Source organism: Gymnoscopelus microlampas (genome assembly GCF_963454915.1).
Source record: "Gymnoscopelus microlampas genome assembly, chromosome: 4".
Lineage (NCBI taxonomy): Eukaryota > Metazoa > Chordata > Actinopteri > Myctophiformes > Myctophidae > Gymnoscopelus > Gymnoscopelus microlampas.
Genome location: NC_139941.1, coordinates 37,028,231 through 37,055,200, shown reverse-complemented (window position 1 = coordinate 37,055,200; position 26,970 = coordinate 37,028,231). Strand labels below are relative to the sequence as shown.

The 26,970-nt window shown below is 44.6% G+C and overlaps 1 protein-coding gene across 11 annotated transcripts in view; it reads left to right on the top strand.

Moving 5' to 3' along the window:
* fbrsl1 (fibrosin-like 1) overlaps window positions 1-26,970 on the top strand; it is a 386,897-nt gene that overhangs the window by 238,081 nt on the left and 121,846 nt on the right. For 10 of the 11 annotated variants that reach the window (XM_084053868.1, XM_084053873.1, XM_084053870.1 and 7 more), the window contains one exon: window positions 16,131-16,160. The exons of the other annotated variant lie outside the window; for it this stretch is intronic. In XM_084053868.1, coding sequence (XP_083909994.1) covers window positions 16,131-16,160 — 30 coding nt within the window. The remainder of the gene's footprint in view (window positions 1-16,130; window positions 16,161-26,970) is intronic. 11 annotated transcript variants of the gene reach the window in all.

Below are 26,970 nucleotides of genomic sequence, written 5' to 3'. Positions count from 1 at the left end.
GTCAAGTTGTCGTATGAGAAATTTGAGGGAGGCACTAACAGCAAAAGATGACAAAGACTTGGCGAGCAGCGGAGGCTGGAAGAGAGAAAGAGAGAGCAAGAGAGTGAAGAGGGAACGGGGGGATGTGTTGGAGGGGGAGAGGAGAGAGAGAGAGAGAGAGAGAGAGAGGGGAGTGGAGTGGAGTGGAACCCCGGCTCATAAAAATCAGTATTATAACAACATTAATTGATGCTGCTGAGTGCCATATGCGGTGCCATATGGAAACGGAGCCCCAGAGGCCTGCTATAATAGACAGCCTGCGGCACTGCACACTACTTGGCACGTTTACAAACAAGGGACGTCCCATTAATATCAGCCAAGCTTCCACAGAGGGAGAGAGAGACAGAGAGTGAGGAAGAGGAGTGGGAGAGATGGACAGAGGGAGGATGAAGAGGCGGGTGACAGGGGAAAGATGGAAGAGAGAGAGAGAGAGGGGGGGGGGGTGCTTAGGGTAGAGAGGGAATTGATGGAAGAAGGGTGGGGTGGTGAAACAGAAAACAGAGAGAGGAGAGATCACCAAGTCTCTTTGTTCAAAAGCCAGTGTAATGGAGGGTAATCTGCCTCATTTTCAAATGTGCCCTCCCCCTCAACAACAAAACAAAAACAACAGTCATTATGGATGTTTATTAATTAACAATAATAAATTGATATCAAGTATGAAAAGGGGACATATTGATTTGGGATCTTAGGCCCACCTCTTCCTCCGCTGCGATAGGACTGCAAATCAAACCTGCGGTTCTGTAATTACAGTAATAGACAGCCCCACCCCTTTGGGATTGATGGCACCACCCTACGCCCACCTAACTGTCACGCCCACCACAGATGTCCGCAGATGTAATCACACACACTCTCACACACACACACACACACACACGCTCGCACACACACCTCAGCAGGTGAGGTGATTGATGACGCCCTGACAAAGGCAGCGTGAACACGGTGCGTTTAACCTTTTCTCCTCCTAATCATAGGGCAGACATTATTTACAGCTCCCGTTCACACAATTTCCAACTGTACCTGGTCACCCAGTGCACCGTCTACCAGCGGGGGTCTGGAGAGAGAAAACCACTGCCATTATGCTTCCATACAAACAGGGCCCGCTGGCCAGCTGTCTACTATGGTAATTTAAGATAAAATAACAATGTCATTATAAGACGTTTTCATTCTCAGAATTATCCACTTACCCTACTGTATATACTTCATTGACCAGAGTCCCCCACTCCTTTTTTCCATCTACACCAAATCTCTTAGATCTGAAATTCTTGCAGAATGTTCGCCACAGGGTTCATGTGGTTAAATGACTCTTTGGGTCTATTTGAGACACACATGATACATGTACGGTATAAGAATAAGAGTTGGGTGCCCCATAGTGTAAGCGAGAGTAGGGCCCATACTGTATGTAGGGCCGCATTAACCGTGGAACCTAGTGGAACTTGTGTTCCACGGCCCGCAGCCTGCAGGGCCCTGTGAGAATTGTGTATTTAATTTTTGTGTATTTAAAGAAAAAATGTTGATTTATATTGGTCAAATAGAACCGAATTAGACCCGAATTAGACCCGAAAAATTTCGCAGGTTGGGCGCATGTGCGTGAAATTACGCCGCTGGGGGGGCCTTTGGTTTTGTGGTGTTCCACCAAGCCCCCAGAGCCGCTGAGAAATCTTGAAGCCGCCACCCCAGTGGCCAAAGCTGGAACTGCAGGCGGGGAGAAATACATGCGCGAGCAAAACATACTGATATATATTTATATATATAGATATAAATATGTAAACATATTATACATAAATACATACTGTATGCATTTACATATACATAGGCATCTCCAGTGAATTTCATAAATATCTCGCGTTCAATCCTTGACACACGGGCTGCCGTAGAACGCAAAAATGACACTAGTGCGCATGCTCATAACTCTACGTGTGGTCAAAATCGAACCAATAATTCTACTTCCGGCAGTCTTCCGGGTGCTTCAAAACGCCACTGAGCACATTCATTGAAATGATAGCTGGGGGCGGGGAAATCCGCCCTCTAGTTATATTATACCTCTATGTGTTCCACGGCCCTGACTGTATGGGTAAATGTTTACACTTACAGAGTTAAATCAACTGTCCAGATTTTGGCGTGTACTGCTGTGTTTTTATACAATGACAGACTGCTGCATGTCTGTTCACATCACCAGACAACAGGAGTGGGGAGGAGGGACAGAGAGAGAGACGGAGAGAGAGATAGAGAGAACGTGAGCTCCTGGTGGAACTGAGTTGTCAGCCATTCTGTTGGGTCTCAGACGATATGAGTTGAAACAAGAGGAGCATACAGCTGTTTCCTGCCTGCCACCCAGGGAGGCAGATGAACAGAGAGAGAGACAGAGAGAGAGAGAAACAATAGAGAGTGAAGGAGAGAGAGAGAGAGAGAGCTCTGTGCTGTGTGATGTGCGCTGATGTAGCAGCAACAGCAGCCTGCAGGTCAAATGCTGCCGGTGTTTAGTGTTCGTCTTCGTCTCCCCAGCCCCGCTTTAAATTATTCACAGCCTGAAGATGTGCAGTGAGACTATCTCAACCCCCACCACCACCACCACCCACCCCCACACACACACACACACACACACACACACACACACACACACACACACACACACACACACACACACACACACACACACACACACACACACACATGCACACATACATATTTTCTGCTTGTCTCCCTTCATGCCTACATCTTCTCTGCCCCTCCCTCTACATTCTCTCCTTACCGTTTCATTTCTTTACCTTTCCTCTTTCTTTCTTTCCCTCTCTGTATATATTTCTTCTCTCGCTCTCTCCTCTCTCTCTCTCTCTCTCTCTCTCTCTCGCTCTCTCGCTCTCTCGCTCTCTCTCCCTCTCCTTCGAGGGCTTGTTTCGGAGGTAGACAACAGACGTTTTGCTCCTCTCTCTTGCTGGTTAATCCACCCCTCCTTCTCTTCATCCCTCCGTCAACCACCCACCTTTCATCGCTGGCTCCATCTTTCCCACTCCTGCTTTCATCCTCTCTTCCCTCTCTCTCCTCTCCCTCCATCCCCAGCTGACAGACCGGAGGCAGGCACACGCTTTTAAAGGAGGAGGAGGCAGCCAGCTGCCAGCTTCTCTACAGCTCTCACTCTCTCTCTCTCTCTCTCTCTCTCTCTCTCTCTCTCTCTCTCTCTCTCTCTCTCTCTCTCTCTCTCTCTCTCTCCCTCCCTCCCCTTTCTATCTCTCCTTCCATGTCTCAAACTTTTTCTCTTTGTTTGTTTTGACATTCCTTCTATCTTTCTGTCCTGTCTTGTGGTTGTTTTCAAAGTGCTTCGTATACAATCTAGAGGTGGCGGAGGTGAGGACATTGGCAAAGTTTTTTTAATTGTTTTAAATATTATTATTTTATTATCTCCTATTTTGTTTTTGTTAAATGTTTTCCCCATTGCCCTTTGTCTTGTTTTCTCAACCCCTATTTTAATGTTTTCTGGTGTGTCTTTGTCCCACTATGTTATCTTACACACTTTCAGAGATATCCCAAGGTCAATCGGTGAAATCCCCGGGCGAGTCGATGGCACTGATTAAAGATCACCTCCCACGAAAATGTTAATCGCTGCTGTATAGACAGGAAGGGAGCTGCCATTTTGAGGGACTGCTGTGCGTGGTTGTCCCAGGACACGATGGGGATCTTCTGCCAAAGACGCAGAATGTAGCATAACGTTTGCTGGCCTTCGCTGTAGGTTAGGAGTCCTGTTGATGCACTTTGTGGAGTACAGGCCATGAACACACACGTTGCCGTGCAAGGTGAATTGTGCACTCCCATCCCAGAGGGAAGAGCATGACGAAAGCACAAGCGATAAATAGTGAGAGAGGAAGAGATAAAAAGAGAGGAAGAGGCTGACATGGAAATGGAGAGGGAAAGTAGGAGGAGAAGAAGCCAGAGAGAAATCCAGGCAGAGACAGAGAGAGAGGGGAGTAGAATCCAGCCCCAGCTGTTGCCACAGGACACTCATTTGTAATTCTTTAGCTTGCATGTGACAGCGTTTGATCATTGCAGAGTGAGGAGGAAAGGAGAGGAGTAGAGAGGTGGAGGAAGGAGGGAGAGGGTGGCTTGGGGAGAACTGCAGAATCGCCCCAACCAACCCCCGCCCCGACCACCACCACCCAACCACCCACACACACATACACACACACCCTCTCGCAATTGCTGTCACGCAGTATGAATGGCCCCTCTGGCCCAGTGACAAGTCTAGCGTGAAACGCTCGGCTACCCCCTGAAATTAACAGCAGAAGCCCCCCAGGCCTCCCAAGCCCCCCCCCACTCTACAACTCTACCTCCGTCTGGTATCTCCCTCTTTCTCTGTGATGATGGAGTCGTTCTCTCCCTTTTCATCTCTCTATTTTCTGTCACTCCTCTTTCTGTGTGTTGACACTAGTCGTTCAGTAAACTGCATCTGTAGTGCTCATCACAGGACTATCCAAAAGAGAGAAGTGTGTGTGTGTGTGTGTGTGCGTGTGTGCGTGCGTGCGTGCGTGCGTGCGTGCGTGCGTGTGTGTGAATGTGCACATACAGTATTTGTTTTGGTGTCAGGTGGTGAGCACAGAGACAGAATGAGTGGGAGAGAAATAAATAGATTGCAAGTGAAAATTCATGTCTATCCATGGTTGTGTATGTCTGTGTTTGAGAGAGAGAGAGAGAGAGAGTGTGCATACGAGTTTATTGAAGAGCGAGAGAGGCTCTGCGTGCGAGAAAGAGAGAGAGAGAGAGAGAGAGAGAGGAGGGGAGTAGTCTCTGCAGCAGCAGTAGTACAGAGCCATGCCCGGAGGCTCAATCTGTTCCTCGCTGAGCTACATCAGTGTGAGAGACTACGGCAGCAGCAGTGGTGGTGGTGGTAGTGGTGAGGGCCGCAGGGAAACCTCCACTCGCTCCATCAAACTGTCAGCCAGCCAGCCAGCCGATCCTCATTGCGCAGGGAGGGGAGTGGAGAGTGAGAGAGCGAGAGAGCGAGAGAGAGAGAGAGAGAGAGAGAGAGAGAGAGAGAGAGAGAGAGAGAGAGAGAGAGACTGAGACTCTTGGCTGCCCCCGGGGCCAGTTCAAGTCAACATCCCATTTCCTCGCTGCTTCCTCGCCTAATTTCCTCCTACGCGCCCGACTTAGATTTCCAAAGCCCCGGACGGCATTTTCTTCTTCTTCTCCTACTGCTGTTGCTGCTGCTGCTGTTGTTGGGCCAGGGGGGCTAAGAGTCAGGGGCCCCGGAGCCCTGTCAAAACATAGGGAAGGTGCTGAGGGTTGTGTGTGGGTGTGTTCCCGTCAGAACTAGCTAGAGAATTGCCTAGCTAGCTAGCTGTTGTGAGGCTATAGCACTGATGGTCAGCAGAGAAGCAGAAAGCCAAAGGGGAGGCAAATAAAATAAAAACAAAAACAAAGTGATTATGTTCCTTCCATCCCTTGTCCCTTCCAGATTTTGGAATTCTTATCACATCAGCTATTAGATTTGATAATTAATAGCGTGCGCACACACACAGACACACAAAGCCCCCCCCCACCCCCTAAATTCTAAAACATTGATGGATAGTCTTGTTGGAAAGCAGAAGCGAGTGTTTTAATTTAGTGAAGGTGACAGGGGAGGGGAACCCTTCAAATTCACTCCCTCCCAGTACTCCCTACAGTAGTATGTCATCGTTATCATCAATCTATCCATCAACCCCATCTGTCACCTCCCCTTTCTCTCTCCCACATACAAGTGTACTGTAGCAGAACTTGTTTTCAGTGGTCTCCTGTGTTGTTTACATACATGGACGTTGTCAGAGTGTAGAGTGTAGTGGAGCCTGTCTAGTTTTGGCTCCTGAATTCACAAATATATCTTTCCTCACTCTCGCTTGATTTACGTGGAGGCCCCTGTTAACTGTTCTCCTTACTGTATGTGTCAACATTGGCTGTGTGTGCGTGCGTCCGTGTGAGTGTGTGTGTGCAGTAAATCAATAGTGTTAATGTAACTCTGAGGGCATAAAAATGTACTGTACCCAAATGGACCAGTAAGGGCCCATGGACTAGTAAGGGTCAATTTGGGAACAAGGAACAAGCTCTATTACAGTACATAATTACACTGAACAATATACAAGCTCTACTACAGTACATACTGTAGTTACATGGGACTGTAGTGTGTGTGTGTGTGTGTGTGTGTGTGTGTGTGTGTGTGTGTGTGTGTGTGTGTGTGTGTGTGTGTGTGTGTGTGTGTGTGTGTGTGTGTGTGTGTGTGTGTGTGTGTGTGTGTGTGTGTGTGTGTGTGTGTGCGTGCGTGCGTGCGTGCGTGCGTGCGTGCTGGCCTGTATGTACGGGAGGTACAGTAGGGTTGAAGGATATATTGACACTTCTATGGGGGTGTCTGCTTCAATTACTCCTCTATACTCTAACAACTGTACAATAATGTACATGGATCTCTGTCTCTCTTTCTCTCTCTCTGTCTCGCTCTTTCTCTCTCTCTGTCTCGCTCTTTCTCTCTCTCTGTCTCTCTCTCTCTCCCCACAGGCACCCTCTATGAAAGAAGCTTTCAGCAAAGCCATCTCTCTCTGTTTATTTGTACAGCTAACGTGGAGGTTTTTCCCTTTGCATTAAAACCAGCCTGGCTCTGCCCCTTCCAGCGGTCAATATCATTTCTAACCCCTCTCTCTCTCTGTCTCTTTCTTTCTTACTCTAACCCCTCCCTCCCTCTCCCTTTCTCTCATCCCATCTCTTTCTCTCTCCCTCTCTCTCTCCATCCTCTCGCTGTCGCTCCCTCCGGAGCCTCCATCCTCCTCAGGATCGATACCCCCCCACTAATCTACGGCCTCCCGGGCCGGCCCCAGTGTAATCAGCTGACTTCCCATGGTGCCCAGCGGTGGGGTTAAAGGTCAAATGGCTGTATAGATCTGATCCTGTGATCAAATCACTCTGCTAGCTTGGAGCTTTCAAATTCAGTCCCACCAGGGTTAAGAGCAATTGCTTGGATTTTTTCTTCAGTCTCTAGGAGGTCGCGGAGGTTGAGCGGTGCAGTGATGGTGTTATGTGAGCTGTTTAGATCCTATTGTAAGCGTGACACTGACCCCACTGCTACTGAAAGGCTATTTACACCGTATTGGGGGGAAGTATATAGTGGCAGTCGTGGCCTTTTTCTCTCCATTGAAAATGGTCTGTTCTAGCTTTTGAGTGTTCTTTCCTTGCTGTACATTACATTACAGTCATTTAGCAGACGCTTTTATCCAAAGCGACTTACAATAAGTGCATTCAACATAGGTAGGGAACGAAAACTACTAATCACCAGAAGTTTTAAGTACATTTCCTGCTAAAACAAGCAACCAAGAGTATACCTAGCGCTAAGGTAAAAGTGCAATATATCAGCTACCTACTTTCTTAAACAGATGAGACAAAAATGGCAAAATCCAATGAGCACGAGCTAAAACAAATAAGTGTATCGACTAAACAAGATCCAATAAAACAATACAAAAATAAAACAAGAGTTCGTACAACTAGTTAACAACAAGTAGGCCAGGCAAAGAGGAAGGATAGTGTTTCCTGAAGAGGTGGGTTTTCAGCCTGCGGCGAAAGATGGGCAGTGACTCTGCTGTCCTGACTTCAGTGGGAAGTTCATTCCACCACTGTGGGGCCAGAACAGAAAAAAGTCGTGACCGTGTCGATCGACCAGAAGGACCGTTGAGTGGCGAGGGAGTCAGTCGCCCCGAGGTGGCAGACCGGAGTGGTCGGGCAGGGGTGTGGGCATTGACCAAAACTCGGAGGTAAGAAGGAGCTGTTCCTTTCACTGCTCTATAGGCTAGCACCAGGGTTTTAAACTGAATGCGAGCTGCTACGGGGAGCCAGTGCAGAGAACGGAGAAGGATAGTTGTGTGGGAGAACTTGGGGCGGTTGAACACCAGACGAGCCGCAGCTTTCTGAACAAGCTCCAGAGGTCTGATGGCTGATGCCGGAGCACCAGCAAGGAGGGAGTTGCAGTAGTCCAGGCGGGAGATGACAAGAGCCTGGATGAGCACCTGGGCTGTTTTCTCCGTGAGGAAGGGGCGAATCCTCCTGATGTTGTAGAGGAGGAATCTGCAGGACCGTGTCACTGATGCGATGTTAGCCGAGAACGACAGTTGATCGTCCAGGGTCACACCCACTGTACTAAAGATGTTTTTCTTTTCATGCTGTTAGGCACACATACCACTTCTCATAATGTTCAAGTCTACTGCCTGTGATCGGCTGAACAAGTGCTATCTGCATAACATACATTTTTTTTAAAGAAAATACTTACATAACACTGACAGCATGTTAAGGGTTATCCTTCTAATAAAGGTACTATATGTCTCTCAAGAAGACTTGCAGGACTAGGCACATTTGAGTTTTGTTTTGGATGAAAACCCTGGGATTTTCAATCTGCATCCACAAAGGTTAAAATACCAACTTAATCCACTGAACAAAATCCGCCTATGGGCAATCCAGACTCGTGACAGCAATGGGAAGGTGAAGTTAGTGCTGTATATCACCAAGGTTTGGTGAGTGATACCCTCCTCATCACCCATAAACACTTGGTAGGATGCTTTAAAATATCCATACAAGTCGAATAGCTTCCCGTAACATTATCTCTATGATACAAATCAAGGCTACAGTATCTTTCAGAACAGCATGTTACAATTATTTTAATAACGTCCTTCCCCACTTTTAACAAATTCTTAGTCTTTTGAATAAAATTCCATGTAGTTTTAGTCATATTTTAGTCATCTGAAATGTTTTAGTTTGTGTCTAGTTTTTTTGGTGTCGTAATGGCTGATTTTACAGTTGGTTGCATGCTGAAAATGGACGATTTACAACCTCACAACGTGTCGCAGCTTGTAGATCTGTTATTTTCAGAGCGCAACACCCGAGCGCAACCAAACATAAAATGGCTTGTCTTTAGTTCTACTGGATCTCTTCTCCCTCCCTAACATTTTAGTCAGTATATTTAGTCATAGTTTTAGTCATCATAGCTTAGGTTTTATTTTGTTTTATTGAATTTTTGTCAGTGAAAAAAGGTAGTCGACTAACATTTTTCGTCATAGTTTCAGTTGACGAAATCAACACTGGTTCCAATACCTGTACGACTCCACTCATTGCTTAAGCTAGGACGACCAATAGACGACACATATTGACACGAACACAGGTACATTCAAGGATTTCCAGCCTCTGTGCAAACCCAGCACACGGTCTTTGGGAGATCATCTGCTGGTAGTTTTAAGCCTGGCAGGAGGGCGGCCAGCAGTCTTCAGGCTCCGCTGGTACCGCCCTAGAAAGTGAGACCACCATGGCACCTCATCCCAGCAGCCACAGGGGGGAAATTGCGGTGGGAAATTGGTGTTGTTCCATGGGTATCAGACGCTGCTTGAGCTCTGCGGCTATCTAAATGGGCCATTACCTCCTCCCTGAGCTCTCTCACCCCCTAGGAGGGGATCTCTGGGCTTGTCTGCACTCTGTCTGCCTCTTCGTAACCACGGACGACTAATAGCACCATCTGAACATCGGTGGTTGTTGTATGAGGAGAGGAGTAAAGTGGTTTTGTTCCAAGATACCATGACAATATTGCTCATGGTATCCCATTTAGACCTGGAAAGAATCAGTGACATTTTTTTTATTTGGCTATTCAAAAATAGCAGATCTACAGTACAAGCTCATACTGCTCATATTATTCATATTTATAATTCAAAGATTATTATACATTTTTGTGAATGGAAATGACAAACATATGTCAGCTTCCTGCCTCGGATTTCGGGAGATGTAGCTCCAGACTCTATATAGCATTTGGAGATTGTGGAATAGTTGTCTGGCATGTGTCCAAGCATGTTTTTGGTGTGTTTGCCTATCATGCATGCAGGCCAGTATTCAGCACAATCTGGCATGCCTCCTTCTCCTTTGCCTCTCTGCTCCCCATCTCTATCTCCTTTCCCCTCCTTTCCCCTGCTTTCCGCTCACTCTATTGCCCCTCTCCTCCTGTCCTTTCCTGCTCCCTTCTCTCTCTATCTCTTAGGCAGTATTCATAGCAGAGTCTCCACTGAGTGTGACAGGTGGAACGGTGATGATTAATTTGGCCGGTCGTTTTAATGTGCTGCAGGATGCTCAACGCTTATTGTCTTCCCCCCACCTAGCATGTCTGTCGGAGTCTGCCAGTGAAAAATGTTGCTGAGAATCTAGAGATCCATTCCAACCTCCCAGCATTCCCTCTGTCTCTTTCTGTCTCTCTGTGTATTATTCTTTCTTCTCCCTCTCTCTCTCTCTCTCTCTCTCTCTCTCTCTCTCTCTCTCTCTCTCTCTCTCTCTCTCTCTGTGCTCATTTTAAACCTGAGGTATGGATACGTTGTCATGGGGAGCCAATGCAGGTCGAGGCCCCTGATTCCAGCCAAGGAAGAGGCCCCGCTGGTGGAATAAATTAACTGTCTCTGAAGTGTTGAAAGCTGTGTAAATGTCAAACGCATCCATCTGATGTGCTGTGCCTGGGTGAGGGGGAGTGGAAAAGCTGGATGGATGTGTGTGTGAGTGCGTACAGTGTGTGTGTGTGCGTGCGTGCATGTGGATGAGGGGCGGGTGCTTATGTGCGAGCCATCCGGTGAAGTCTGTCCCTCGTTACCCCCTCAGTGTTTGGTGGTTGCCAGGTGCAGATGTTGCTGCTCGCTGACTGTCTATGAAGAGCCTGCCAGGTTTTTCCTTTTTTCCTTTTTTTGGGGTTGTTTGAATATGCACACTGCAAAAGCCTGAGTGTCCCTATTTTGGACATAGGTGAAAGGCAAAAAATGAATTGGACATATAAAAAAATAATATTATATATATATTAAAAAATATTTATAAATTATAAATAAATGATTATTCTTTTTGGGGCGGTGTAGCCGCCCCCTATAAGTGAGTTTTGGACACCGACCAAAAAATTTGTGTACCCCCTAACCCTTCCATTGTTAATGCAAATCGATACTTTTTTCATATCAGCCAATCACATTACAGCTAGTGTCATCACCACTAACTGTAATGTGATTGGCTGACTTTGCAAATTCAGGACTGTGATTGGCTAGCGAAACACATGACACATGTGCAGCCCTATGAATAGCAGTATGGACTTTAAAAAAAGCCATTTTTTTGTCAAAAAAAAAAGTCATGTTGTGATGACCACACACCGCCCACTTCACACTGGGTGTGATTTTTTAGCGGCGCTAGCCGCTCTATACCTTTAGGTATAGAGCGGTAGCCCTCTATACCTGGCTTTTGCGTCAACGTTCTGATTGGTCAGACACGTCAACAAAGTGATTGGTCAAGCTTCACGTGACACGTGGCTATAAACACATTATAAACACTTATTGATGACAAAATGTATCAAAGGCGCCGCTACCTTCACACAGGTGTGATTTTTATATATATATATATATTAAAAAAATCACACCCTGTGTGAAGAGAGTGGTGCCTTTGATGAGCCCCGTATTGTCATCAATGTTTGTTTATTGGACATACATACGGACGGACACACAGACAAAATCAGATATAGGAGTGGTTGGCACCACTCAAAAATAGCGAAAGTAGCAGGTCTACAAGCTCACAATGCGCAGCATCGCAACGAAGTATATTGGTCATAAGTGGTTAATTTAACTTTGTACAAACTGCACAAATGGACCTGTAGGGTCAGTGTATGAGAGACAGAACTGAACTGATGGACAGGAAGGGAAAGATTTGTGAGCAGCACAAGATTTTATGTCCCTGTGCCCGCTGGCCAAGCAAGTTGCTTGGCAGTGTGTTCTTTTGTGTTTTACTGTTTGGGAAGGCACTGATTAAAATCTCTTTCCCAGTTAAGACTGTTGGAGAAGGGTAATGTACCAAACATTGTCACACGGAGATGTGCACTTGGTGTGCACACAGTGAAGCATACTGTATTCACACTTAATATACATATACATACACATAACACACACACTATGTGTGCACACATACAGTATGCACATGCAAGTGAACATGCATGCATATACAGTATGTTCACACTTGCATGTGCACCCATATGCAAATGTGCGGCCATAGGTTCACTCATTTATTTCCTTTGAATTTCTTGCTTTTCAGTTCCTTTCCACAGAGCGGTGCCTGTCCTCTCTCACCCCTGCTGTGCATCCTCTATCGCTCTCCCTCTCTCCCTCTTTCTGTCTCTGAGCCCTGGCTAGTATCTGTCTTTACGCTCTGCGGCAGTGCATGCTTCCTGTAAAAGCAGTGGGATAAGCTCCATGCTGTGCTCTTTTGATATTATTTTCTTTCGCTCTCCTTTGCCGGCTACATCCCTGTGAGGCTTCATCCCTCATCTCTCACAGCTCCTGCTGTAACAACCCGGGCCAGCCCGCACCCAGGGAATAGACAGGTCCAGCTTGTTTTTCCTCCATCACCCAGGGTTTAGGCCCATCCCCACTAATAGGGAAGAACTGGTAACTGCTGTGAGATGGATGTCATGATGTGCTTCATTGCAATCTAAGAACGCGTTCACAACTCGTTTCCTGGGAGGGGTTCGTGTCAGATCGAATTGGTTGTTTTTTCTTTCTTTTTACTTATTTATTTTCTTGGTTTTCTTTTTTCCTTCTTTTTTTCATTTAGCAGATGGAACAGTAGTTTGTTTTGGATGTGTGTGGTCTTAGAATAAGACGGCAGCGCAGCGGGCGAACAAATGGCTGGTGATTACAGGTTGTGAAGAGCCGGTGAACAGGCAGTGTAGAAAATGGCTGAGAATGAATTTGTCCACAGATGCTGTTGGCTGAGTGGAGAGTTGATTGACAAGAAGGCATAAGCTTCTCTCACTTTTCTCTTCTTAATGCCCTGGACGATGTAATGAATGTCTTTTGACAAGTGTCAGCCTGGAAATTAGAGTTTGCAAACATTCCCAAGGGAATAGAGGAGACATCACAAATAAGCCATTTTGTGCACAAGCTAAAGCACAACATTATTGTAAAATAAGATGTCCACGCCCAAAAAATGGCCTGCACGCTCTTGACACAATGAAAGTCAAATTCATTGTTAAATATAATTAAAATATACTGTATACAGTATATAACTATAAATACAAGACCATTTTTCTCAATCTCAGGAACATCCCCTTTTCTCTTACACCCCATTCCACAATTAAGTAATTACTTTAAGCACTTAAGCCCTATTTTATACTTTTGTCATATGATGTTGTCAAGTGAAAATCTACAAGCTTACAACATTCAGCATCGCAACATTTTGGATAAAATTAAGGACCAAATGATTCCTTCCAGGCCTGAATGAAGTGCTGGGCTACGTTCCTTGTCTGTAATTATACAACAGCTAGTTCCAACCGCATATTTCGATTGGCCAAAAGACATACAGAGCCATGCCAATACCCACAATATACCAACAGGCAAATGAAACATGCCTCATCACTATAAATATTACTTTGCCATTGATTACTGTTCAGTCTGGAGGCTACTAGAAGCCCTCTGGCATCCTCTACAAGCTGAGCTTGTAGAGTGTTCCAACTCTCTTTTGCATCTGATGTTTCGGTGAGGAGAGAGCTTTTGTTTCTTCCGCGTCTCCTGACATCAATACATCACATTATTAATGCTGCTCCCATATATGGTTGAATTTTCCTTGTTTGCGTCTCCGAATAAGTTAACTAACGCATTTGCGCCCTTCACCATAGATCGTCCAAATAGGGCCCTGTGAATTGAAACACGTAGGCATTAGGCAATACACCCATTTATTAAATACTTGAAACTTTTTGTAAGTAGTATGCTTTGTTTTGTTTAGTTTGTTTTGTGTGTGTGTGGGGGGGGGTATGACTTATCGATCACATAGCAAAGTCTAACCACTCTCTCTTATTGGTCTTATGATATGTCCTTGGTTCCAAATAGCACCTATTTCCTTTCTATACCTGCATTCGTGAAGAAGCACTCCTCTGCCAATCTACTGGCGTTTGCTTCCTCTATTGTTGTGTGTCCTTGTTCTGAGGCCTTGTGTTAGAACTGCCAGATCTGAACAATCAGCACTCGGGCATGTCTTGAATTATTCTGCGGATACAGACACACATGCAACAAGAGACCTTCACGTGGGCGGTTAAGCCACTATATCTCTTCTCTGTTAAGGAGAAGTCACTTTCTATCCCCTGCTTTCACAGAACAGGATGATTCAAGGGCACACTGTTAAATCTTCAGTGTTCATTTATCCATTTGTTCACTCTCAGAGTTAAATTAACACTGAGGATTTTATTGTGCCGCATCAGCAGCCCACCCCCCTTCTCTCTCTCTCTCTCTATCTCTCATCCGCCCTCCCAAGAGATCTTGGCCACTGAGCCCTTGTACTGATTGCTGTCGTTACTTAATTATACATTTGGACCCACCGCACTCACAACAGAGGGGCTGCTGTGGCTCCATTGACCCGTCTCCCACCCCATTGTACCCAGCACTGACAGAGAGTTAAACAAAATAAAGGGTCCACTTCAATATGTTGCCACAGAGACTTAATTGACAGATTGAAGGCAGTTTCAATACTGGGCGGGGGCGGGGGGTGGGGATGGCTTTGTACCGCTCCCTCCCTTTTCTGTGTGTGTGTGTGTGTGTGTGTGTGTGTGTGTGTGTGTGTGTGTGTGTGTGTGTGTGTGTGTGTGTGTGTGTGTGTGTGTGTGTGTGTGTGTGTGTGTGTGTGTGTGTGTGTGTGTGTGTTTGTGCTCTTGAATTGTTGTTTTCATTCAGCATGTGTCCTGCTATGAGGTGCACTGGTGCTAGTTACTCTCCTGTTTCCACAGCTTCACCGTCTATTGTCTATCAGAGGCCGGGAGGGAGGGAGGTGTGTGTGCAGGAATTACCAACTAAGAACATTTGTTCGTCAGCCACAAAAAAACCCACGAGGGAGACGGAAGGAAGGGTTAATGATGGTTGTGTGTGTGTGTGTGTGTGTGTGTGTGTGTGTGTGTGTGTGTGTGTGTGTGTGTGTGGGGGGGGGGGTGTGGGGGTGTGTGGGTGTGTGTGTGTGTGTGTGTGTTGGGTGGATTGTGTCGAGTGGGTTTTAGTGAGATTTTATTTGATTCGTCAGTCAGGAATGAAGGCAGTTGCTGGTTAGGAACTGATTAGTACGAACACAGCTGAAGGTTCATTTTGATTAGATAATATAAATATAAAATACGTACATTGACAGTAGACCAAATATACTGTTGAAACTTCCGGCTTATAGGCTAGTCCAACAGAACACCTGTGATTTGACAATCTGTTCTCACCCTGCATTTTACTGTGAAATCTACCGAAAGCTAGGTTTCTATTTTTTCCCTTTCTTTTATTTTTTGACCCTAAATCACGGGGTTCCACATTTTCCATGCCAAGGATCCCCAACTAGGTATTGCAATTGGCTGTGGCTTGAGAAATTACTTAAAGAGCTGAACTTAAAGATTTGTGTTTCTGAAATGTTTTGAAAATATGTCAAGAAAATGTGCATGCCCAAAATAGGGACGGCAGGTTGAAAGTGGCTACTGGCACATAATGTTTAAATAAAATAACTTTGAAAACCTGTGCCTTAAAACGCTGTATAATTACATCACATCCTTTACATTCAAACGGTATTCTTCCTTCACTTTCTATGTACCTGTAGGACTGCTGCTGTGAAAATTAAAGTTCAGTCCTTCACAAACCCTATTTGAAATACCACACTTAATGGGCGTGATGGGTTTGAGTGTTCTGTAAAGCCACAGCACTGTGCGTCCTTGAGGGATAAAACGGCCAATTTTTGCAGCACTATCAAAGGGCAAAATTACGTGGTTTGTGTGAATGAAAAGTGATTGAACAGGTTCTTTAGTACGCAACACAGCGCGATCGAACTCACGTGGAAAAAACACCAGAATTTTGCTGTTGAGTGCCATGCACTGTTTTTGAACCTTAAAAATGAATCCTCAGGCTGCCAACCCCCAGAAACCCCCCTACCGCCCGCACCGCTCCCATGCTGAAAGCTGTCAGTGAAGGGGAGGTTGTACACAAAAACAACAACTGCACTGATTATGAACTACTAGGGGGGCCCAATGAATAATTCTTTATGTTTACCCATCTCTCTCTTTCTCTTTCTCTTTCCTCTCTCTCTCTCTCTTGCAGTGTGACAGCGAGAGTGACATTGACGACAAGGTAAGACTAGCTCTTTCCTCTTGTTTATTCTAACCGTCACCATACACAGTTGTTGAATAACAAATGTTTCACCACTCAACTAGGAAGCAGCAGAGAGACAGGCAGTGTGTTGTTAGTAGAAAGAGAAGAAGAGTATCAGACAGCTCGACAGTCTCCTCCACCATTGATTATTTGCATTTTACACCGAGCTAGAAACCTGACGAAAGAAAACAGGTCACAGGAGGGGTTTTCTCTTCTCAATGCAGTTTTTTCTTTGGTGTCGGGTTGTAAGTAGATGTTGTATTATTTTGGGAGCACCCTATGCTTCAAAATTATATATACACGTATATACACTGCTCAACAGTTTTTTCCTCTTGAGTTCTGCATGGACCACATACAATACATACATACCTAATTTATCGAATGACACAGAATTCCTCTAATTCAAATTGTTCCGTATCCACAACCCTTGTAGAACACTGGGAGACTGTCTTTTGCAACAACAAAAAAACACAATATATCATGAACGCAACATTAAACAATCGTACCCAAATTGGAATCCTCCACAACCGTTCCACAAACTTGAACAGTTGCATCGTCTGTCGTACAAACTCTACCCATGACTAACACAGCCCTGGGTAGGAAACCCGGACTGGTGGAGATCTGTGATCCGAGAAGTGCACTTTTCTTGTTTTAATTGCGGACAATGCATTAGACTGCTAAGTCTGGAATCTCTGTGTGGAACCTGCATTTCCAACGGGCGGAGAAAAAAAATCCTCTGGTGATAAACCCGCCTGACATTCGCATACCGTGCCCTGATTGGTGCCCCACAACTTAGGGGGCAGGGAAATCCAATCACAACCAAGCAGGGCCAGACCAAATCTGCCAAGGGCAAATTATTATAATGTTTTGCACTGGCAGATTTGTCTGGTTTCCAGGTTATTAGACTGCATGTGGATGAGTGTTTGTCATCATAGTAGAGTTCTGTAATTCAGCACGAGATCAAATAACTCACCACCGTTGCAACGGAGGTCAAAAGATAACACACTTCCACCGCATGTAGATTAGACTACTGTAGGTCACAGCTACTGTAGATGACCTACTGTACTGTAGATCAGCTTGTAGATCAACTATTTTCACTATTTGTCATACAAAGTATATAGATAGGGCTTAAGTGGTTAAACAGTTTCCTTCCAACCTAGATGATTGTGCATGTTAATACCACATGCTTAATCACATTTTATTTATCTCTGGATGTCAAATGAAAGAAATTACCTCCATATTTTGCAGTGCACCTTACTAAATATCAATGTCACTTACTACTGTCTGTCAGTCGAGTTAACCAAAGAAACTCTAGCATCCCTATTTTGTGGGTGGCATGCCATAATAGGCGAACATTTGGTGAAAAATAGCCAAACATTTGGGGAAAAAATGCAGATCTACAAGCTCACCACACGTCACAATGCAAGGAAAAAGGAGGGGACCAAGTATAAACTCCTGGAGATATCTGAGCACCAAATATGTACTGTATAATGTCATCAGCTGCAATCAGCGTTGATTTTGACAGCAAATTTAGATTTTTTTGAGTTTTAGTCACAGTCTTTTGAATAAAATTACATTTAGACTAAATCTACAGTTGATTTAGTCGACTAAACTGTATTTTGGCGGCCTTGATGGCGTCCTAATGGCTGATTTTACACTTGGTTGCATGCTGAAAATAGCGTCTCCACAAGCTCACAAACGCGACGCGTTGTAGATCTGCTATTTTCAGAGCACAACACCCGAGTACAACCAAACATAAAATGACTTGTGTTAGTTTTACTGGATCTCTTCTTCACTCGTCCTTAACTAACATTTTAGTCTAGTTTTTATTTGTTGACAAAATTGTCAATATATTTAGTCATAGTTTTAGTCATCGTAGCGTAGTTTTTATTTAGTCTTTATTTAGTTTTCGTCGGTGAAAAAAGGTAGTCGGCGAACATTTTCCGTCATAGTTTTAGTCGACGAAATCAACACTGGTTGCAATGTCATGGGTTTTGATCCATACTCCAGTCAGTTTGACAGCTGGGGTCTATGAGTATAGTACCAATTTGATTCTTGCATGCTCAATGTTTATGGGTGGAGGAGGCAGCTCACTGATGGCAGCCACGCAGTTACAAGATGAAGCGCCTATGGGGAGGCCTGGCACAGCCTAATTCCCCCGCAGTTTAGCAATTACTCCCTGGTAAATGAATGCGATAGCATGCCTAATCTCCTGTAAGCTTAGCTACCAGTTCTGTGGAAATGTCTGCGGCTCGCTCCCTATAAATAATACATTGATAGTGGGCCTCAATTTGCATTAACTGGAGCCAGGCAAGTCAACAGGCTTTTATCTCTTCATTGAAGCGAGGAGGAATGGAGGCTGCCGTGCTCGTTGACATGACAGGGAGAGAGGGAGCAGACCTGTCAGTCACCATACGGATGCCAGGCATCACCCTGATGAAGTAAAGAGAGAAGAAAGGAAAGGAGGGAGGAAAAAAAGAAAGGAAGGATGAGAGTATAGCATGACTTATAGGAGGGAGGGAAAAGGAGGGAATGCGGGAAAAAGAAGACAATGTACTGAAAGGACAAAGGAAGTAAGGAAGGAAGGAAGGAAGGAAAAGTATTCCCATTTCCTTCAATCCACCTGTTATGTGAAATACCATTGCCAATTTTGTCATAACGTTTGATTAGCAAGCAAATTGAGCCCCAAAGGTATGTTTGTTTTTTTCCTGTAAAGAAGAAAATATCTAATATAAAAAGCTTTAGAAAAAGAAAAGGCTTTCATGATCCACAGTCTCATGTCAATCAATCAACCAAATCAATTCGCAGACAGGGCGTAAACAACACAAAATGAATAAAAGTGTGAGTCAATCAATATCATGAAATTGCAATGCAAGCAAGTCATTGTCAACCGCCAAACGTACAAAAAGTGTGCTATGCTCATGTAGTTGAATAAAAGTGCTTATTTGTTAAAGACTACATCAATGCAGGCTGTTTTCATTTATAACACCTATTACCATAAGCAACATGATGAGAGTAGTGAAAACATCCAACATAAATTTCTAAGAAAAGAAGAAGAAAAACAAGAGGGTGGAAACATCATCTGGACAAGCTGTCAACAAAAGTTAGGAAAAAAATGTGTAAACCGCGAAAAAAAAAACATGCCGGTGTAAAATTGGTTTCCATGTGGAGAAAGACAAACACTGTCATTTGTAATTGCCCACACTCAAGATCTAACTCACCGCCGTTAATTTCCAGGCCCGGTTGTCACCCAAACAGGTGCCAACTACTCCTGTCGTGCTCCAATGAAAACAAAGACTCCTTTCACATCACATTACCAGCCACCTGAACGCCCACATTGTCACTGGGATTTCATACATTAACTTAATTAGAATATTGCTTGCAGGTGTGCCGCCAGGGTGCAATCGGTTACACAGGCGTATTTGAATAAAACCAACGGGCTGGGCGCTTGCAGCTCACTGCTTGCTCACTGTACAGTAAGTGAGGCCGTTTGAGATAGTAACACGTTGTAAAACATGCTTGAGATAAGAAATTGGGCGTATGTTTGTCTTTTACTCGGAGTGCTAATAACTTGATTAGCATTGTACTTTTTTATGGTGCGTCCAAAGGCCAAGCTGTCTAAAACAGGGTTTGTCTGTATGACTGCATACTACTGTATGTCTGTCTAAGACAGGGTTTGTCTGTATGACTGCATACAGTATGTCTGTACAATATGAACCCATAAGAGTAGACCAATCACAGCTCACAGCATGTATTACATCACAAAACATAAACTTAAAGGGCATTTACCACTAATTTTCAACTTTGAACTATGTCTTTAATACACCTTAGAGCTGTTGTGTGGAAATAAGGAAAAAGCCCCCCCCCCTTTCTATGTTGCCTAGAACTGGATAATTGATTGAGGTCATGTGATCAGTGACATATGCACGGTGTACTTTTGGCTCCGCCCCCTCAGCCAAAAGTACACCCTGCGTATGTCACTGATCAGTGATCAGGGGGGGGGGGGGTGTTCTTATTTCCACACAACAGTTCTAAGGTGTATTAAAGACATAGTTCAATGTTGAAAGTTGTATTTCCCTTTAACAGTGGCTGGTGTAGCAGGGAATGGACATAACACAACACATTATGGCCTGAAGTTAACAATTAGTTAATGTAGTGGCATGTACAGTAGTGGCAATGCCACTTAATTTGCTGAAGCATGAGGGCACTGACGCTAACGATTTCTTCACAAGCTGCACACACTGTGGGGCAGTGTTTAAAAAGTGATAAAAACGTTTTTCAGAAATAAAACATAAAACATAATTCAAAAGAATTTCAGAATTCTTCTAAAAGTCAAGCAATTTCCAAAAATTAGGGAACAGTGAAAATAGCATAGTACAAGCTCACAACGCGTCGCGATGCAACATTTTCACCTTTTCCCTATTTTCACTAGCCTATATTTATACTTAAGGGAGGACCGGCCTGCCGGCTGGCAGACCTCTGATGTCACGCTCATGTCACCATGACTCAGCCATAACCATACAAGGCGCAAACAAATCACTCAGCTCCATATATGGGTACAAAAGGGAGCATGCACTGATGACATCAGGGATCAACTCAGTGTGTCAAATCAGGACTGTCTCAATTTAATTGTGACTTCTGATCACCCTAATTTAACTGTATCATACAGTTAAAGTATGATGATCAATACTAGTTGCCTACTGTAGTATCGATTGCTAAATATTGGAAAGGGAGGCCATACCGTTACTAGTACTATGCTGTATGTCAGTGCCGTGTGCTTCATAGAGAGTAAAACAGGCATGTGAAAATGTTTGTTGAGTCAGGTCATCTCTAGCTAAAATCCCGCCTGATGTTTAAATGGAACCTACTTTCTGGGCTGACTTTCTGCCATTAAATGAAGTTCACCAACAAGAAGCGTTCAGTTAGGGTTGGTAAATGAGTAGCAGTGACCTTGACTAACCTCCCTCATGACTGTACCCCCGAGGGAAAACCCCAGACACTCAGGGATTCCTTCTAGGGAAGAATGCTGCCTCTGTCACCACTGTTACTGAAGCAAAACTTGGTGTGGCCATGCTAAATTAGTTGCCCATGAAGGGACAAACCACAAGCTGGCTCCACAACAGAGGTTTGTGTGTACACAAACATTTGTTTGATTTCCAGTTATTGAATATGAAAGTCATTACTCTGACATACCATTCCAAGGATGTGGACTCTTCTTGCATGTTGTGGCCTTGACAGTCAATTAATTATAATATATTTATATGTTGGAGATGTAAAACACGTGTTAGCTATTTTTCATGTTTCACACAGAATTGTGTTTGTGAATGGTGACGCTTGTTCACTGATCATATCTGATGTGGCAAGATATCACAAGGCCAAAGTTTGATATAATTGCTTCACATGACGTCTCAATTAGATATTTTTATTTGGCTCATGAGAATGCTGTTTAGGCTCAATTGAACAATTTGACACACCATGCGAAGTACATGTTTCTACTTGTTTGTCCATATTTGATTATGGCAATTCTTTTTATTGCCTTAATGAAGTTATGGGCAAATTCATTCTGTAATTTAATTTGAAGTGGAGCAGTTTGGCTAAAGCAATTTAAATAATAAAAGATAAACAGTTTCACCCTGCATTTGAAGTTTTGCAGTTTTATGCAAAAGCTGCTGCAAACACAAATTCCACAGCAGGCTGAAAGGAGTGGTTGTTTTTAAATAGTATTTGTTCAACCTTTGACACATTTTGTAGCCACTTCCGATCCCTCCCACCCTCACCTGCAATGTTATCGGCAGGCCAGACAACTTCTGACATGCATCTCGGGGGTACTCTGCCTCAAGATGGTCATTTTCTTTCATTAACAATTAGGAAGGAGTGAGTGAGAGAGATAGACAGACAGGAAAAGAGAGAGGTACTGGAGCAGAAGAGGGATTTATCCCTTCTCCGTTTGTTCAGCTACTTCCCCTGAAGTGTCATCCTAGCTCCATTACGTCCCACTCTGCCATCCTCGCCGGCTCCTCCAATTTCCTCCTTGTTCTTTCTGCCCCAGCAAATAATATAGTGACTGTCTCATCTCTGTGTCTGAGATATTGCCGTTGGGCGCTAGTAAAACCCTCTCCCTCACAGGCCTTAACCATAATACTGTGTGTTTGTGTGTGGTATATTACCCCTGCCATAACCGCAGAAAACCACACACACGCGCACGCGCACACACACACACACACACACACACACACACACACACACACACACACACACACACACACACACACACACACACACACACACACACACACACACACACAGGACGCAGAGGACACCTAGGTCGGCTAATTCTATTTGGCCCTATTTGCCGGGCAGTCACTCAGGGTAGAAACCCTATCTGTCTTGTGATAGGGACCCAGCCCAGGGGACCATTACCACATCCTGTCTGTCCGTCTAACCAGCGACCTCGTCGTCTTTCTTCCTTTCTTTCTTTCGCGTCTCTGACGTGCTCATCTGCCAGGAAAAACGCTGTGGCTTCTCTGACTGACACATTAATTCCTCCCGTCTCTTATCTCACGTATCCCCTCCCCGCCCTCCTCCGAGCATGCAGCGAACGCCATATCGCCACGCCGGAGTGTCAGCTTCAGCTTCTCTCTCGCCTTATCAGTAGTGGCTCATCGGGTTAGTGGGATCCTCCCAGAAGATGTATCGTTTTGGGAGAGGTCTTCTGAAGCTAGCTAGCGCACACCGGCGGCAGAAAGCTACGCAGCCAGGGTGTAAAACTAGAGAACAACACCATCAGCTTCCATTTCTCAGCCTCCCCTCTTGCGCTGTTTATTTTTAATATTCTTCCTCCCTCATCCTTTTGTTTTCTCTTTGTTTTTCAACTACTTTCTTTGCGTCTGTCTCTGTGTCTATCTTTCATTACCTATCCTCTCAGCATCTTCATCCCCTCTGCATGCTTTATTTTTTTAAGATGAGTGGGTGGTCCACCGCCCTTGGTGTTTTTTCTTTTACTGAGACTGACGATAGGAAAGCTGAGAGCGAGACATATATTGGAGGCAGTCCACGCCACCGATAGCGGACTCTGGTAGGATTTGATAGTAGGCCATGGAGGATGATAGATCTGACAGAGGAGTAAGAGCTTAACCACTTCCATGCTTATAGTGTAGCGTGATGAATAGTGAAAATAGACAAAACGTGTGGAAACCTTTCACCTATAATGGCATGCCCAAAATAGGGCCACCAGGGTTAAAGTGGTTAACACTCGGACACAGTGGTGTAGTCTCATGATCTGTAGAATTTACTAGTCATGAGACAAGCAACAGCGACAACGGGGCCATATTGTGTTTTTCAGAATGTGGGTTTCACAGCGAAACCACTAAAAACTAATAGTACTGCAATACGTGTGCATGCAGGTAGGCAGTCTCCCCTCTCCACAGCCTTACATGGTCTACATGGTAAGGACCATTGGTCCGGGGACCACTGTTTTTTTAAATAAATGGGACCATAATTTACCAAAACGCATATCGTGGTGATTGAAAGAATACTTTAAACTAACGACTGGAAGCATATAGTATTTATGACAATGTTTATTACGGTAATAAAATCAAGTGTAAAGTTCGTAGAGTTTGGTAGATCTTTAACTCTTGAGAGAGTTAAATGGTTTCATTGTGGACAAAATCGTATCCAACGACAACAAAATATTCTAAGTTTTGGGTCTGAGAGGCTAAATCTCATCAAATGGTGGTCCGTGGCTCAAATGCCGAATAAATAATTGCTGTGATATGAAAAAGGTTGAAAACCATTTCTTCTTCGTCCTTTTCTGGATCAAGGCCCACTTGAAAATGTATGGATGTTAATACAATTTAACTTGTACAATTGGGGTGTTTGTATTTGGTCTCCCTGTTCTTCTATTGAGACATTTAGATCACGTGTTTAGGTTGGACACAACCTTTGACACAAGCCTATTTCTGGTTTGCCACAGATTTTGACTTGAAGGTCAAAATTCTAATTGTCCCCTGACCAAGCAGGCAGGCTCTATTAGCTCAGTGGTTTAAATTTCAGCACTTGCTTCCCAGGTTCGAATCCAGAGTAGAACAGGAAAGTCACATAGTCCAGCTTTAATGTTATATTATCTTAGTGTTTCGCACACCAGTGGGCCCCCGGCCCACAGGTTGGGAACCGCTGGTCTAGATTGCTCTCCCGCAGTGGTCATATTCAATAACAAACAGGCCACCCGCCAGGCCGCCGCTGACAACCTTAACAGTGTGTATTACGGGCTGGGGGTAGGGGCTGAAATGGACGGCCTTAATGTTTCGACCACGCGCCGTCATCATCATCCGTCCTCATCTCTTTAATGAAATTAGATTAAGTGCACCTGGGAAAGAGCTGAGGAACGCACAATGCCTTCACCACCTCCTTTAATCTAAAACCAATTTGCCAGTAATATTCACCAGCGTCCGCCCCCTCCACACACACACACACACACACACACACACACACACAGCGTGTGCGCGCGCGCACACACACACACACACACACACACACACACACACACACACACACACACACACACACACACACACACACACACACACACACACACACACACACACACACACACACACACACACACACATACACACACACACACACACACACACACGCACGTACACACACACACAGCGTGCGCGCGCACACACTTACACTCACATCAGCCCCCTGCCTTGGGATTTGCCAGAGCCCTCGATTCAAAATGGAGGAGGAAGGAGATAAGACCAGAGCTGACGGGTTGCATTCGGTTCCCCGCAGGCGCTGAGAAATTAGAACTGACACTGGCAACACAGGCCTTAATATGGAGATGTCATTTCCCTCCCTTCGCCTTTGTCTTTCTCCCTCGCTCTTTCTCTTTTGCTCCATGCTCTCTCCTTCTCTCTCTTTCGCTCCCTCTCTTTCTTTCTTTCCAATTCTGCTGCATTTGCCTTGGTTTTGCATTTCTTGGCCGCAACCCTCAATGTTAACAATATCTTTGAAATACCGTATATCTTGGCCATATTGCTCTAACTTTCAAAGATAGAACACTTTTTTTCTCAGTATCTGTTTAATGTTAGGCTTTAGCATATGGTCCCCACTGAATTTAAGCTAAGGGTTACGGATTTCAATCAAGGTGAAAATGATGTCAAGTAAAGTTCCAGCTTGATCATAAATACAACCAGCAGCGATGCTGTGTGTGTGTGTGTGTGTGTGTGTGTGTGTGTGTGTGTGTGTGTGTGTGTGTGTGTGTGTGTGTGTGTGTGTGTGTGTGTGTGTGTGTGTGTGTGTGTGTGTGTGTGTGTGTGTGTGTGTGTGTGTGTGTGTGTTGTCTTGATGTTACACTCCTCTAGTCTTTGTACCAGGTCTGGAAACATTTTACTATTTAATTTATAATGGTATGTTTGCAACATTCCCTAATCATACTCACCACCAGATGAAGTCTGCATGTGGTGTGTGTGTGTGTGTGTGTGTGTGTGTGTGTGTGTGTGTGTGGGTGTGTGGGTGTGTGGGTGGGGGGTGATTCTGCAGCACATTACGATCTGCCCCTGGTTTAAAGATGGAGTGTGCTGCTAGCCATGATGGTGCATCATATGGTGTCCAATTGTGCCTACGTGCATCAGTGCATGCATGTGTGATTGTGTGTATTTATTTATTTTTTGTCTTCATTTTTCTGTGTGTGTGTGTGTGTGTGTGTGTGTGTGTGTGTGTGTGTGTGTGTGTGTGTGTGTGTGTTTGCCTAGCATACTACTGTGTGCAATTGTGTGCACTTATTAACATGCACGTCTGTGTGTATCTACATTTTTTTGAGCATTTGCATGAGTCTGTGTGTAAATTGTAAGCCTAAAGCAAATTGGAAGGACAAGTTCAGCTGAGAAATCAGCCTCAGTGCATGTTGGGAAGAAAAGAGGCAGCTGATGAAAGGAAAGCGTTTGAGGGCCCTGTAGAGTGAGTCAGCAGACATGGCCCTCTGACATCATCAAAGATGGCCTGTCACTTGCAATGCATGTCACCATGCCAAGCAGTACAGAACAATGGCTCAGCATCACCACATTCCGTCTTAAAGGTTAACGTTAGCTTGGCACATTGAAATGGAGGGTGTGTGGAATGGATCATAGCAAAACAAGGGATGGCCTGAAAGCACAAGATGGCACCCAAACTAGAATTTGCCGTCTCTCATGGTACTTATTTTCTCATGGAGAAATTGTTTGTGTTGGCAGAGGGAGTTGATAAAACAATCATTCTTCTCCTTTGTTGTGTTAAAATCATAACACATACACTGCTTTTCCTTTCTCACCCTGGAAAAAAGAAAAGCTGTCACTCGATAGCTTGTGATCATTGTTATTGCAGAAGAAATGATTGTTGTCTGGATGAACGGCACGTTCTGGAGCCCACTTCTTCCCTCTCTGCCCCCGACCCAATCCATTTTTAAAGGCGGTTCTCTCCAAACACTATTTTCCCAGCTGAGAGCCCACAGTTCTGTTATAGCCAGGAGAAATTTCAACGAGGGCCCGGGTGAAATGGTCGATTTCACAATTTTCTGCTAGAGATATCTAGGTTCAGCGACACAGTGATACAGCAAGTGTGGTCCTCCATATCTAACAAGACCAGCTGCAGTTACAGCAGAAGTGCACTTTAACAACAAGCCAATTCACTGTTATTTTCAAGCCATTTCTGCTTTATTTTGACAGTACAGTAAAGAGAGGTTAGAGAGTTAGGGAATGATTGTGTGACATAATAATTCTAAATTAGGAGTGTACCATTGTGGTAT